The sequence below is a fragment of the Tubulanus polymorphus genome, chromosome 7 (assembly GCF_964204645.1).
Source record: "Tubulanus polymorphus chromosome 7, tnTubPoly1.2, whole genome shotgun sequence".
Lineage (NCBI taxonomy): Eukaryota > Metazoa > Nemertea > Palaeonemertea > Tubulaniformes > Tubulanidae > Tubulanus > Tubulanus polymorphus.
This window is the reverse complement of record NC_134031.1, coordinates 9,039,444-9,054,276: the sequence shown is the minus strand read 5'-3', so window position 1 is coordinate 9,054,276 and position 14,833 is coordinate 9,039,444. Positions and strand designations below refer to the sequence as shown.

The window sequence follows — 14,833 nt, the reverse complement described above, 5'->3', positions numbered from 1 at the left end:
CGTTGATTAAGTTGTGGAAATAGTGGTTTTTAGAAGAGCATGTGAAATTCGTTAGGCCTACCCCGAGAATTTGTAGTGATTACAACCTTGTGAATTGGTATAGGCCTACTTAAATATTGCTTTGCTATGCAGTGTTTATTTTCTTATTTGCTTACTTACTTAAGCGAGAAGGGCTATATTATAAGCCCAGTAGAGAATTGTTGTTTTAACCCAGGGAGTGGTATTTGTTTTTGTGACCGGTTTTAGCTGGGAGGCCCCGATACAATTTTGCATTTACGCCACGGTAATGAGTATTATTGACCGTAACTCCCATAACCCGGCATCAGTCACCTGTTACCAGTGTAATTCACCAGGTCATATGGCAAACCAGTGCCCTCAAACAAAGTGCCTCAGGTGTGGTGATGTAGGCCACTATGCAAAGAATTGCCCCAATGGTCAGCAGGGAAACAGACCAATGGGATTCCCGAGCACCAGGGATACCCACCGCGCAAATGGTAGGCCCAGCTGACGTACCGAAGTATATTGCTCCGGCGAAAAGACTGTCGCCAGACGCCATAGACCAGACAGCGAGGCTAGAAATGTTTCCAGCACTATACCAACGTCAACTCAAAATGGTTCAAACTTTTGTAGTGCATGAACCAATCCTAGCCACGCGAACATGAATAAAGTGACGCTCCCAACTTTTCACCATTGCCTACTACGGCGGGTAAAAATGGTGAGATTTGCATTCAGCCCCCAGATACGGTGAAGCCACCTATGGTGAATATTGGACATGTGGAGCTTCATTACACGGGGCTCTATTGCCGTGATATTATAAACAACAAAACGGAAACATCAGTCCTCCTGGACACAGGCGCCGCTTGTACTTTGCTCCGTGCATCAGTATGGGAAGCAAGTCATCTGAAAGGACAACACGCTAAGATGAAACCTGTCCATGGGGCACTCACTACAGCAAATGGATAAGAGATGTCAATTAAGGGGGGCAGCAGATGTCACAATTAAGATTGGTCACCTTCAATTCACCACACCAATGGCAATTACCGATGACCTGACACAAGTATGCCTCCTGGGGAACGACTTCTTAACCAAATTTGGCGGGAAAATTGACTGTGGTAAGGGAACCTTGTTTTTCTGTCAGTCGACAGAGATACCCCTTATGCGGCAGGCCAAGAAAGCGAGCGCGTGCAGAGTATTTCTGAAGAAAACCCAATACATCCTGGCGGGTTCCGAGATAGTTGTTGAGGGTTACTTTAGAAATAGTTACTCCCACAACAACCTAACCCCCGGAATGATACAGGTTGGCAAAATGAAGGAATTCTGTACCGCTAAATTGTTAGTGACGCCTAAGTCTTAACTCGATTCTGGTAAGATTGGCCAATTTTTCAGACACCACCAACTATGTATCTCGTGGTGAGACTATTGGTATCCTTGCTCCGTTACAGTCACTCGAGGTCCTAACAGTGGCTGATCAAGGCAAAGATTTGGAGCAGGAGCTTCAATACCCAATGATAAGAGTGATTTCCAGCTATTGTTAGAAGAACTCCATATCCCTGAATTGGATGTCCGAACTGAAATCAAAGAGCAATAAGAGGGTGTGATCTACCAAAACCAGCCGGTATTTTAATGCAGTCAGTTTGATATTGATAGGACTTCGCTCAATTCGAGTTTGAAATTGACACAAAGGGCTCCTCACCTATCCTCCTCAAAGTATCGAGAGTTGTATATCATTTGAACATAGAAAATCTTTTTGAGCCTTTTCAATCTGCATACAGAACCTATCACAGTACTGAAACAGCTCTTTTGAAGGTTGCAGATGATATCAGATGTGCTATTGATCATGGTAACTTAGTTCTCCTTGTTAAGCTGGACTTAAGTTCAGCTTTTGACACAAGTGACCCCAACCTTTTATTAGAACGACTTAATCTTGATTTTGGTTACAATGGATTGCTTTTACAATAGATAAGATCTTATCTTTGTGGACGAACAAAGGTTCACTTTTTTTAGGTCCGCTTTTATTTATACTGTACATGAAACCATTGGTCGATCTTATCAGTATTAATCTATCTTATCATATGTATGCAGATGATGACCAACTACATAAACTGGTCAGCCCTGATATTGCTGAGATCTCTAAATGGTTACAGGTTTTGAGTGATGCTGTGTTGTGTATTGATGAGTGGATGACGGTAAATATGCTACTATTAAATCAGCCAAAAACACAGTTTATGCTACTTGCATCAGATCGGTAATGAAAAAGCTGCCCGTCAATATATCACTTACAATAAGTAATCACGCTCCCTATACTTCCAAGAGGGTAGTCAACCTCGGTGTCATTTTTGATGATTCTTTTTCATTGGGTGAACAAGTAAAAAACGTGTGTAAGAAAGCAGGAGAGCAGGAAGCAGCGTTTAGTTTACCGAAAACCAAGTTGATGAGCCCCCTGTATTAGGTTTTGCTGATTTCTCAGAGGATACGGGGCAGTTCATACTTGATGAGAGCAATTGGGCCATTGGTGATGTGTTGAGCCAGGTTCAGCAGGATGGTCAGGACGAGGTCATTGAGTACGGGGGAAGATCATTTCATGCCGGTGAAATGATCATACTGCGCCACCCGTTGGGAAATATTGGCACTCGTAGACCAAGTTGACAATTTTTGACACTACCTCCTGGGAAGACCATTTCTGGTCAGAACTGATCACTGAAATGGCTTCAGGGGTTCAAGAACCCGGAGGGGCAAGTCGCCCATTGGCATGAGAGACTCCAGAACTACGACTTTACGATTCCGCATAGGCCAGGTGTCCGCCATTCAAATGCTGATGCAGTTTCTAGATTGCTGAGAACGACGAGAAAGCATGGTGACTGCCCAAGTTGCGGTAGCACTGGGTCGCCGGGCAGACGCGTGAATGCTTGTGCCATTCAATTAGGTAACCCACTACCATATGACCATTGGTAAAGCCCAGTTGGGGGATCCTGAGGTTCATAGGGGTAATTGAATCGGCCCATAGCGGCACGAAACCCAGTCCAGCAGAACTACAAGGTTGTGGGCCAGTTTTCAGATTGGGGGTCAAATTTCTAGTCTAAAGTTTTTGCTGAAATGTGTCGTATCTTGGCCATACACAAAACATGGACAACTGCGTACCACCCTATGGGCAATGGTCAAATCGAGAACTTTAACAAATCGCTGAAGTGGGTATTGACCACCGTTGTGAATGAACAGGGTACAGACTGGGACCAACAACTGCCTTCCTGTCTCATGGCATACCGCTCGAGTGTGCAAGCTTCAACCAAAGAGACGCCATCTAACTTGACTTTCGGAGAAGAGATGGTACTCCCGGTTGACATAAGTCTGGGCTTGCTGGAGCCAGAGCAGATAGAGAGTATATTTGGGATGACTTGGCCAACAGACTTGTCGACTCCCATGATAATGTTCGGGGGCAACTGCACAGACTGCACAGCGGCAGCAAAAGGTCATGTACGACAGGTTCGCATGTCGTGGCGGGCACAGTCCTGGTGACCGCGTATGGCTATATACCCATTTTCTGAAGAATGGTGAGGAGGCAATGTTCCACAGGCAATGGAAAGGTCCGTACACTGTTGTCGAAAAGTGTGAGGTGAATTACCGGATTAAGCCAGAAATTGGAAACCCAAAACTCAAGGTGGTTCACTTCAACGACATGAAGCAGTGTAAGTGGCAACCGGATGGTGGCGATGTAGATAAGCCAGTAGTCAGGCACCCCAGTCACAAACAAACTGTCATTAAACACCGCCGATAGCCAATGACATATAAAAGTGATTCAATTCTGAGTCACTCTGATAAATCTTAGGAGTCGCAAGACAAGGTGGTATGGGTCTGCCATGAACCTAGGAACACTGGTTCTGGTTGTACAGCACCAAATAGGGTAGCTGCTACAAACCAGAGTCAGCCTGATTCAGTAGGGAACCCATTGACGCAGCCTACCGATCCAGTTGCTGATGACCCAGTGGCAGAACCAGCAATTTGTGAGAGTGACACACGACCAAGACAATTGCGGCCCGAGAGTGACACTCGACAAAGACAATTGCGGCCCAGAAATTCCATCAAACCTCCGACTCCGTACCTGAATATGGTTCAACCAGTCGTCCATTGGGATTATTTGGCCCGAATTAAACCTATCTGGTTGGATTGAAGACATCACTGTCCAGACCTCCTCCCAAGCTGAGTGAACTACAATTCCGCGAGCTGAAAGGGTCCCTGTGCTCTACAGCATGTTGGTGGCGATTCAGGGCACCTCGAGTCCCGCCTGAGTAAGATCTAAGCCAGAGCCGTCAAGTGACCACCACCAATAGTTGCTATTGGTTACCGTCATAAATAATGAAAAGGTGGTAAAAGATGAAAATATGATAAAGTACCATCAATTGACTTTTTATGACCTTTTGACAGTTTTTCACGTTTCCATCAACCTTTTATATGTTTCACTATCTTTTTGTATGTTTTCATCATCTATTTAAACCTTTTTATAATCGAATGACATATAACCATGTTTTGGTGGCTTTCGCCTTCCATACCTACTCGGTTATATTCGTAACACCGAACAAATTATAAGCGAACATACGATACCTAGTCGAATGAAATGCTCACCATTATGTTTTGGGTTCCACATTGGGTTTTCCCAATGGGCTTTCCAAATTGCATCAGAAGATCCCGGAATTTCCCGTATATCCAACGAACAGGCAATCACATTCAATGTAGCTCAGGTAACAAGGTCAACTCAGATAAATAGAAGCGAGAAAATTTAGGGGGTTTATAAAGTGAGGGCCTGTAGGTCGAAAAGTACATTCAGATGAGTCGAGAACTCATTAAGCCAAACTATGACACCAAAAATCAACACTGTTGGTTCAACAGCCAATGTTAGTGCCGTGTTGACACACCGATACTCTATTCATTTTGAATGAACACTGCTTCACCAGACCTTTTGCATAGGCAAACCTACGGTTCGCCAAAAATGGGGTTCTGATTAGCCTAATACAATAAGAAGCCTAATACACGCATTCTGTGGGTTAAATTTGTCAAAATACACCCCCAACTCAAGATTTAATACCTATAATTTACACAATTCAGTCAACCCCACATAAATCGTAACCCTCTGGACAGACGATTTTTCTATTACTTACGTGATGTACAAGTTATGGGTTAGTCGTATTTTTACCAGTTATCTATGATTCGTGGTTTTGTATGAATTCCGCGAATAACCCGTGATAATACAATATATACGATGCTCAAATTCCAGCGGCCGTATCCTGAGCTGACAGTGCAGATCCTATATATCTCTGAAATCTCCCCTACTTACTAAATGTGTAAAATAATGACTTATATCCATTTATCCGATAATTCGTGCTGGCTGCTACCACAAGAAAGTTACATTATAACAATCAAAACGCCTGCACAGACAATATTGTTGCGTATTTTCATCTGCTGCCGGCATATCGGGCTACAACTAACACGAGGCATTTTGAATGAAATCAGAAGATTTGGCTTCTAAAATTGATACGACTTGAAGTGGAAATTCGACTAAAGTACGAGTTATAGGCATAATTTTGCTACTACTTTCTACTTTTTTCTACTAATGTACAGAAGCTTCATCAGGTGAATGACTCATTCACCTGATGAAGCTTCTATACATTAGTAGCAAAAGCTCGTGCGTCAAATAAACAGTTAACCTATATAGTACTACTCGTTTCGTTACTTAAATATAATATGGAAATACAAAGTTTTTGTATTATTCAACGCCCCCTGGTGGCCAAATACAAAAACCAATGACCTTGAAACTCACCTCAATCATAGACCATGAGCTACAACTTTGCAATTGATTGTGATATCAAAATGTTTAGGTTTCAATATTATGTGAAAAAACTTTTTTCCACCTACGAATGAGTACTGATGACACCAAGATGGCCGCCAATTGCATGATCATAGGCTGATCAAAAATACTCAAATAAATTGCCCATGGGAAAAGTGTGGTTTACCTTGAAAGCTAGAGGTTGTTTGGGGTAAGGGCATTGCTTGAAAAATCTCTTTAATTCATGACTACAAAGTTCTATATTGTATTTCATCTTTCTCAAAGAATTATTTTGTATTCAAATAAGACCAAAAATATACATTTATTTGGTCCATGTCCAAAATTTCGTAGGGTACAGGTAAACTATTTATATTTTCAAAGAAATATTTTTCACAATATGAAAAAACATTCAAATAAAATTCATATGATGTAACATATCAGAGGGTGGCTGAATTTTTAGTCTTGGAAACCTCTTCCAATGTATGGCCGCGGAATCTAAACCGGCGTAGTAAGAAATCGGCGTATTAGATCGTTTTATCCTGGAATTTACTACTACAATATTCAGACCTCAACCTATACTTGTAGTATTGTAATTATATCAAACAGAAAACATAGCGCTCATCTTCTGTTGATGAAATGTCAGACGCGCCAGCAAGCAGCGTTTACAGTATCACTATAGTAGTGTATACTGTACGAGCGTGTGTTTGTGTATGCAACAGTCTATAGCACTACCCGCGCACGTGTGGAGGCCTTGTGTAAGTGAATGTTCGCTTGCACTTCAGCGTCAATCAAATCAATCACCGGGTATTAAAATGAAACAATACCTATGGCGGATAATAATTACATTCTCATCAGCAATGAGCATTTGAAATTTGCACGTATACGGCACCTAGTCCAATGAAACGTTCGCCATTCTATGGCTTTCCCATAATTATTTTAGTAGCGCCGGAATTCTCCGTATATCCCAAAAACAGCCAATCACATTCGCTCGTAGAGACAACGCCCCCCAATCGAGGTCATTGCAATTTTATACGCAAGAGCTAAACACAGTTTATCGTAGAATTTTAACAAAGTTGACCATGTACATTGACGGAGGTTCGTCATGTCTTCAAGCGCATCGATTATCCGTCGTTTAAACCGAGAACCAATGAAACAAATGCTCACATAAAAAAACGTACCGCGATTTTACATGAAATTGGCTCAATGCCAACTTCATATCGCTGACAAAGGTAAACTAAAAAGTTTCAAGTATTGAAGATCCCTTTCCATAGAATAGCCAACAAAAATTTCAATGAAAAATGGCAAACCAGTAGGAAGCTACAGTACTCAGAATTCAGGACAAAATTGACATTTTTGGGCACAAAAAAGGTCACAGGACGGCCATCTTGAGTCCGATCGACCCAAATTTTCTCATGCTGATGGGCCCTTGGGGGACACAAATACCTACGATCAAGGTAATTGATCAAAGCATCTTCAAAATTTCCCTCGAAAACTTGAAATACGTGTAAAAAGTGCTGATTTTGGCGAACAACAATGGCTGCCAGTCAGCCATCTTGAATCTGACAGGGCCAGTTTTTAGGCTGAAGATGTGTCTACGGTAGATACATGTGTAACACAAATATCAAGACATTAAATTGAAGCGTCTTCTAAACTTCCTAACTACAGACGAATGGATAGACGGACGGACAGATGGACGACGGACGAAAAGTGAACGCAATAGCCCGCTGGGACTAAAGTCCCAAGTGGACTAAAAAGCTATTTTTCCCGGACTTAGCATATAATTGTCAATGATATTTATGTTCAGCAACGAACCAGTTTGCTGAACATAAAAATCTGCTACCTTTGGTATGACTTAATTGCAAGTCTTGTGTTCTTTGTGTTCTTAAAACATCACTTATAGGCCTCATATCATAACCAAAATTGAAAGAAACTTAAGTATGAGGATACAGCTACCAAAATGATATAATTGTGTTAATAAGCAAATAAGCTAACTCTATCAAGGCAATGAAAAATTCATGGCGAGTTTACCCTTGAGCAGCTCGAAGATGGGACAGAGAGGGGAGAGATGTTGATTGAATATTCTTCAGTAAAGATGGATACTTATCACGTGAATCAGATCCATAATCATCCAGCATATTATAGACTTTCATTGTAGGCAAACCTGCACGAGAAGAAAAGAATGACACAATAATTAGATTTGTGGTATGAAAGGGCCAAATCTTTTTGATGATCTTCAGATTTGGCTATTAAAAAAAATCTAGTTCAAAAGTGATTGAAAGTGAACGACAGTCGAACTTCGGTCTAACGACCTCGGAACTGACGGACCACCTTATTACGTAGAACAAAAAAATCCCCGGCAAAATCCCTCTCATTTACAGTTAAATTTCATCGAAAACAACAACCCCTTTTCTAACAAACTTTCAGTTATAATGACCTTAGAGTCCTATTACATATTTTCATAGGTTCTAATGATCGCCAACCACGATTAATCACATGTGTTTAATTATTGTCGGGTTTAGACCAAGAGAGGCAGGGTTGCTTTATCTATCTTAGATTAGTGACATAGATTAAATCAAAAATATACAAGGTGTTGCTGGCTGCTACAATTTGTGGCAAATTATCTTAAATGGTTTTTGAGTTATCGCGTACACTGGAAGTTTTCGTGTCAAAAGTAGGTCATAAGTAGGCCATGTAGAAAGAGGTCAGTAAATAGGAAATGAAAAGCAGTAACGCATCATCGACATCGACGCGTAAAACAGGCACTGGACGCTTTACCTGACAACAATTGCAACAATACAAAGACAAGTGAAACATATAGTGAATGCCGATCACACAGCTTTATAAACGCTTTTATTATGCACTGGTACAATCAGATAACAAATCGATTGTCAACCCCAAACCCCATCCCTATTTTCCTTTGTTTCGCACTGATCTCAAGAATGATCTTTTCAAGAAAAGATTCGATTCGGCTAATCAATACATTTATTCAGATGAATTCTCAAATCGATTTGATAGATCAAGTAAATCAGACGTTTGGCAAACTGACTTGAGTATGTATTTACATGGATATATAAGATGGCAGATAAGAATCAGTATGTCTCCCAGGTCCTAGTCACCTGCCACATACTCACTGTCACAGAATTTTTAGATGGATATGCACACTATAAAATGTATAAAATGTGTTTTGTAATGATACCTCAATGTATTTCTTTTGACTTTCCCCATTCTTGTGCAGTTCAGAACAGTGTTAGCAAAAATCTATTTCTAAAAGCCGAATTAGCTGGCCACAGTAAAATGCATAAAATGTGTTTTATAATGATACCTCAATGTATTTCTTTTGACTTTCCTCGTTCTTGTGAGGTTCAGGACAGTGTAAGCAAAAATCGATTACTAAAAGCCGAATTAGCTGGCCACAGTGGTTGGTATTAGTCATTTTGCTTGCCCAGGGTTTCATTGCCAACATTCTATAGGCCTATATCTAGCCAATGAGATGCATGGTATTGATAGAATGAAAACAACATCTGATTGGCCAACATCTGATTGGCTAGATATTTAGACTGGGGAGCGCTGGGCGGGAACCTGTCCGCCCAAGAATCTTGGGCAATATGATGGACCAATGAAGGTTGGCAGTCAGGCAGGATTGGCCGTTGTTCATTTGGTTGGTAAATTTCGTTTGATGAAAGTGGTGTCGATACAATTCTCAGTTACGGTGCAGAGATTTGGGGTGCAAAAAACCTGCATGCCATAGAAAAGTGTAGTACAGAGCGTGCAGATATTTTCTGGGCCTTAACTCTGTCCTTTACCAGCACTCCTTGGAGAAATGGGTTAGCTCCGATGTAAATTCAAATGAATCAGAAACCTAGTTCGATTCTGGAATAGATTAATTGATATGGATGATAACCGACTACCCAAAAAATTATTCATAAAAGATGTTGCTTTGGATCAAAAAAGACTAGTCCAGTGATTTTCATAAAATCAGTGTAGAAATGCAAATAGTTGACAAATTTGATAATCATCAAATCATAGAATTGAATGAAGCTGTCCTCAAAGACCTAGCAACACAAGAATGGCACAGGAATGTTGAGGCTAAAGCCGTAAATTGAGAACCTACAAAACAGTCAAATATAACCTAGAAACTATAACCTATGTTAAATTAAATTTTACTCTGTCTAAGAGGTCATTAATCGCACAACTAAGGAGTGGAACACTTCCTTTTTCTATTGAAGTTGGCAGGTATAGCAATATTCTATTGAAGAACCGAAATTGTCAGCTATGTAATCCAAACCAGGTTGAAAGTGAAATGCACCGTGTAATAGAATGTCCATGCTACGACGAATTTCACTTAGACCTATACTTGCAAATTAGTCATGACAACTTATGTCAATTCACAAGTGAGGAGAAATTCACTTTGATTAATACTGATTATCAAAAAAACCTTGGAAACATTATCATTCGAGCATGGTTTAAGAGAAATTCCATTGTCAATATATCAGTTTAGAATCACCTAATTGTATCCTATACACTGTTTTCATGTGAAGCAGCAGAAACCCTAATTATATAGTACATAGGCCTAATTAGGGTTTCTGCTGCTTCGCAGAAACCGTATTGTAATTTTCGTAATTATTACCTTTTCCACTTTCCAGACAAATTTGTTTCATAAAATGTATCTCCTCTCAGATTATAAATGTAATTTTCAATTCTGACAGAAATATAACTCAGCGTCTGACCATTTCGAATTTGCGTAGGCCCCTATAGTAATTTATTATGAATTAATCCTGTGTAATTACCGGGTCTAAACAGCGACAAGAATAATGCAAAGCATTGTCATCCATTGATAAAAGTACATCCCGAAAAGCCTACAAATTACCGGACGACCTCGAGCGTCAAACTCAACCGTAAATCACGGACTTCCAATTAGTTCGGATCCGTCATTTACCGCGAACAATATACAGCCAACATAACAGATGGTTGAAATCATTTTCAGCTTAAATTCATTGCAAATCTATGGCGAGTTTTAGGACTTTAATGAACTATGATCCCTAAAATGAGTATATTGATTAATTCTATTCGTTAATCAATTTACGTTGGCTACATTTCCTGAAGATTACTGGCTCAAATCAACGTAACTGCAGTTAAGGTTACCTTTCTACTGGGTGGTGCTAGCTAATGAGTCCTCAGCGAAGTAATGATCATTGTTGGCTACCTACTTAATGCCTAGCTTTTTTGGGGATACGCCTAGAATAGATTTAGGCCCTTAATGTAGTGTGTAGAGCCAGTGGAACGCCCTAAGTAGTTAGTAAGGGGCTGATTTACACTCATGTATGAGACTATATATTTCTATTTCTTTCTTTCCAGCTACCATTGCAGATTTTAGCAGCTGGTGGGAATATATTTAAACCAGAATGTGCAAGTGTACGTTTCAAATCAAGCTTTTTTCTCATTGGCAGTCAAAACCGTAACTTATGCGCAACTGTCTAAGATGCTGTAAGTACTTGACGTTTTGTTTAATTTTTTTCTAATGCCATGTTTGAAATATTTGGATGAGTAATCAGTCGTGCTAACGTACATGCAGAACTGGGTTCATTGTTATTATGGGATGATAATTCATTCAAGAGTCCTACGACATACGCATGATGTGAAGCTTTTTAATGTTTATCAGAGACTTTGTTTTGGAGTAAACCGAATAGCCCTTAAAATACCAATTCCACATCGCTTAATGGTCAGTGTTTATGCTCTGCGAGACAGTAGTAATAGATTTTTCATGACAAACACACGATTTAAATGGGTCTCCTTAGATATCTATTATTCTTTCTTTCACTCTTCTATTACATTACATAACTGAGTAATATTTACATTTGATTGCTTAATTACAGATGGAAAGAGGTCAGATGGCATGAAAATCGAATGTGGCTGACTAATTCGCACGAGTAGATAAAGCGTTGAGGTTTCAAAAGGTGTAGCCAAAATGCTTGTACCATCAGGGGTAGAGAAATAATCCGAAGATAAATGAAAACTTCACCTTGTTGATCGTCAGTTGATTTTGCTCTAATTATTTCGCCTCGATAAATCAACAAACACATCGTACATTTCAAAATCTGTGTTCAGTAGAATTTCTTTCAATAGAATGAAAATTTATTTCTATTAAGACTAATTTTTATGTATTCAAGATTGAATTGATCTTAAAACCAGTGCAGAAAGCATTCAGCAATTTAGAAAATCCTAGACTCAAATTCTGTGAAGTCAGTTAAGGTCTTTGGCTCGAATCAAGTTGAGGGCTCAGGTGCCTAAAATTCAATTCCTCAATGTCCCTGTAATGCCAAGTACGATGGAGTTTACACACTGAAAAACGTTGGGCTGTGTAAGTGATTTAAGTGAGCAATATAATGACTGCCCTGACCAGCTGCAACTGAGACGTAAACAAGTTGGACTGCTTTGCTTCAATGCTTTGACAAACTGACTCCTAAGCAAGACAAATCAAATGTAAAATATAGCTACATAGCAGCGATAACGGGTTTCTGCCTAACTGGTTCATATATCGCACTGGGAAGCGTCATCCAAATAATTCTTATCAGTCCATAACATATGACTTATTTCCAAGAAGCCCAACCTGGGTCAACAATAGTTCTTTCAAAGTCCCCTGGTGGCAGTTGCATGAACTAGTCCGTCGCACATGCTCTCCTTGCGCGTTTTGGTCCATAATTTCGTTAATACTAGGTTGATCTACCTTCATGCATCAATTTGTTTAGTGAGGAATTTGCATTCAGAAATAAACAACGATTTTTAACAAAGTTGTTTTTGCTTTCATTTATCAGTGACAGTTTACATATTGCACATATGTTTGAAATATAACAACACTGAAAACGAACGTATACTCAATGAACATTAATTTACTTCAATCACAATTGATTGCATTGTCTGGATTTGAACATGATGTGGCATCAACTGCGTCAAGGTCTTTGAAGCGATTTAGGTTATGTTGAGTGAGTTCATTTGCCAAACAGAAGATATACTGGTGGTACAAAATGGCGGCGATAGATGAAACAGAAACGAGAAATGACGGATCGGGGACTTATATTAGTCCGATTACGTGATTTTGCGAAAACAAAATGGCGGCTTTTTGAATCGCTCATGTATGAATCAGATAGCGAGAATTGACGTGTCCAAATCCGTGATTTACGGTTGAGTTGACGCTCAAGGTTGTCCGGTAATTTTAGGCTTTTCGGGTTGCACTTTTATCAATGGATGACGATTCTTTGCGTCATCCTTGTTGCTGTTTAGACCAGGTAATTACGCGGGATTATAATTCATAATAAATTACTATATGCAAATTGAAATGGTCAGGCGATGAGTTATAGTTCTGACAGAATAGACAATTACATTTATAAGCTGTTAGTAGTTGAATCTGAGAGGAGTAACATCTTATGAAACATTTTTGGCTGGAAAGTGGAAAATTTATAACAAGAGATCAACGGATCTTTATATCTCGGGCGCAACACAAATGAAATAAATTGCCCATGGGCAAAGTGTGGTTTACCTTGAAAGCTAGAGGTTGTTTGGGGTAAGGGCATTGCTTGAAAAATCTTTAAAATCTTTTTAATTCGTGACTTCAAAGTTCTACAAGTTTAAAAGTTTAAATATTGTATTTTATCTTTCTTTTTGTAGGGTACAGGTAGGCGCGGCATGGAAACTATTTTATATTTTCAAGGAAATATTATTCATAATATGAAAAAATATTCAAATAAAATTCATATGATGTCACATATCAGAGGGTGGCTGAATGTATGGCCGCGGAAGCTAAAATACCGGTGCAGTAAGAAATCGGCGTATTAGATCGTTTTAAATCCTGGAATTTACCACTACAATATTCAGACCTCGACCTATAGCTATAGTTTGCTGCTTAGTATTTTCAGGTCACAAGAAATTACAACTTATTACAAATTCTATCAAACAGAAAACACAGCGCTCATCTTCTGCTGATGAAATATCAAACGCGCCAGCAAGCAGCGTTACAGTATCACTATACATGTAGTAGTGTATACTGTACGCGCGTGTGTTTGTGTGTGCAAGTCTAATCTAATGATTTCCGCGCGCACGTGGAAGCCTTGTGTAAGTGAATGTTCGCTTACACTTCAATGTCAATCAAATCAATCACCGGGTATTAAAATGAAACAATACCGGATAATAATTACATTCTCACCAGCAATGAGCATTTGAAATTCGCACGCATACGGCACCTAGTCCAATGATACGTTCGCCACTCTATGGCTTTCCCATAATTATTTTAGTTGCGCTGGAATTCCCCGTATATCCCAAAAACAGCCATTCACATTCTCTCGTAGAGACAACGCCCTCCAATCGAGGTCATTGCAATTTTATACGCGAGAGCTAAGAATTTTCCCACCAAAAAGTTTTTCGTAGAATTTTAACAATGTTGACCTTGTCATCGATGGATGTTCGCAATGTCTTCAATTGCATCGATTATACGTCGTTTAAGCCGAGAACCAATGAAACAAATGCTCCCATAAAAAAACGTACTGCGATTTTACATGAATTGGCTCAATGCCAACTTCATATCGCTGACAAAGGTAAACCAAAAATTGAGGGACCATTTAGACGTTGAACTAATCAGATGTGGGACCATTGGGATGTGGAATGAATTGTGGGGCTAATAACCAGATGATATAGGGACAGTGTAAATAAGTAGTTGCGTACACATCACTGTTGGCAATATGGCAGTAAAGTCATTCACCACATGCAACAGAGTTTACTATGCTCGGTTCACGCACACAAGTTCCTGATTTCTGTGCTATTGACCCAAGTAGAAAATAAACATAGTTGTGTCAAAATGCACACTCATACACGCAGCTTTTATCACAAAATCCCAGGGCAGTGAAGAAACAGAGGAAGCATCTACAATCAGTACAGAAGACAGCGTAACAATAACAAGTTCAAAACATGAACATCATTTTACATTATACTATCATACACACCTAATATACATTTCATGAAATTTTCTCA

General features: G+C 39.6%; 1 protein-coding gene across 4 annotated transcripts in view; it reads right to left on the bottom strand.

Annotated features, from left to right (window-relative positions):
* The window catches only part of LOC141908785 (uncharacterized), a 122,111-nt gene that overhangs the window by 87,029 nt on the left and 20,249 nt on the right, over positions 1-14,833 (bottom strand). For all 4 annotated transcript variants that reach the window (XM_074798989.1, XM_074798987.1, XM_074798990.1 and 1 more), the window contains exon 3: positions 7,844-7,976. In XM_074798989.1, coding sequence (XP_074655090.1) covers positions 7,844-7,976 — 133 coding nt within the window. The remainder of the gene's footprint in view (positions 1-7,843; positions 7,977-14,833) is intronic.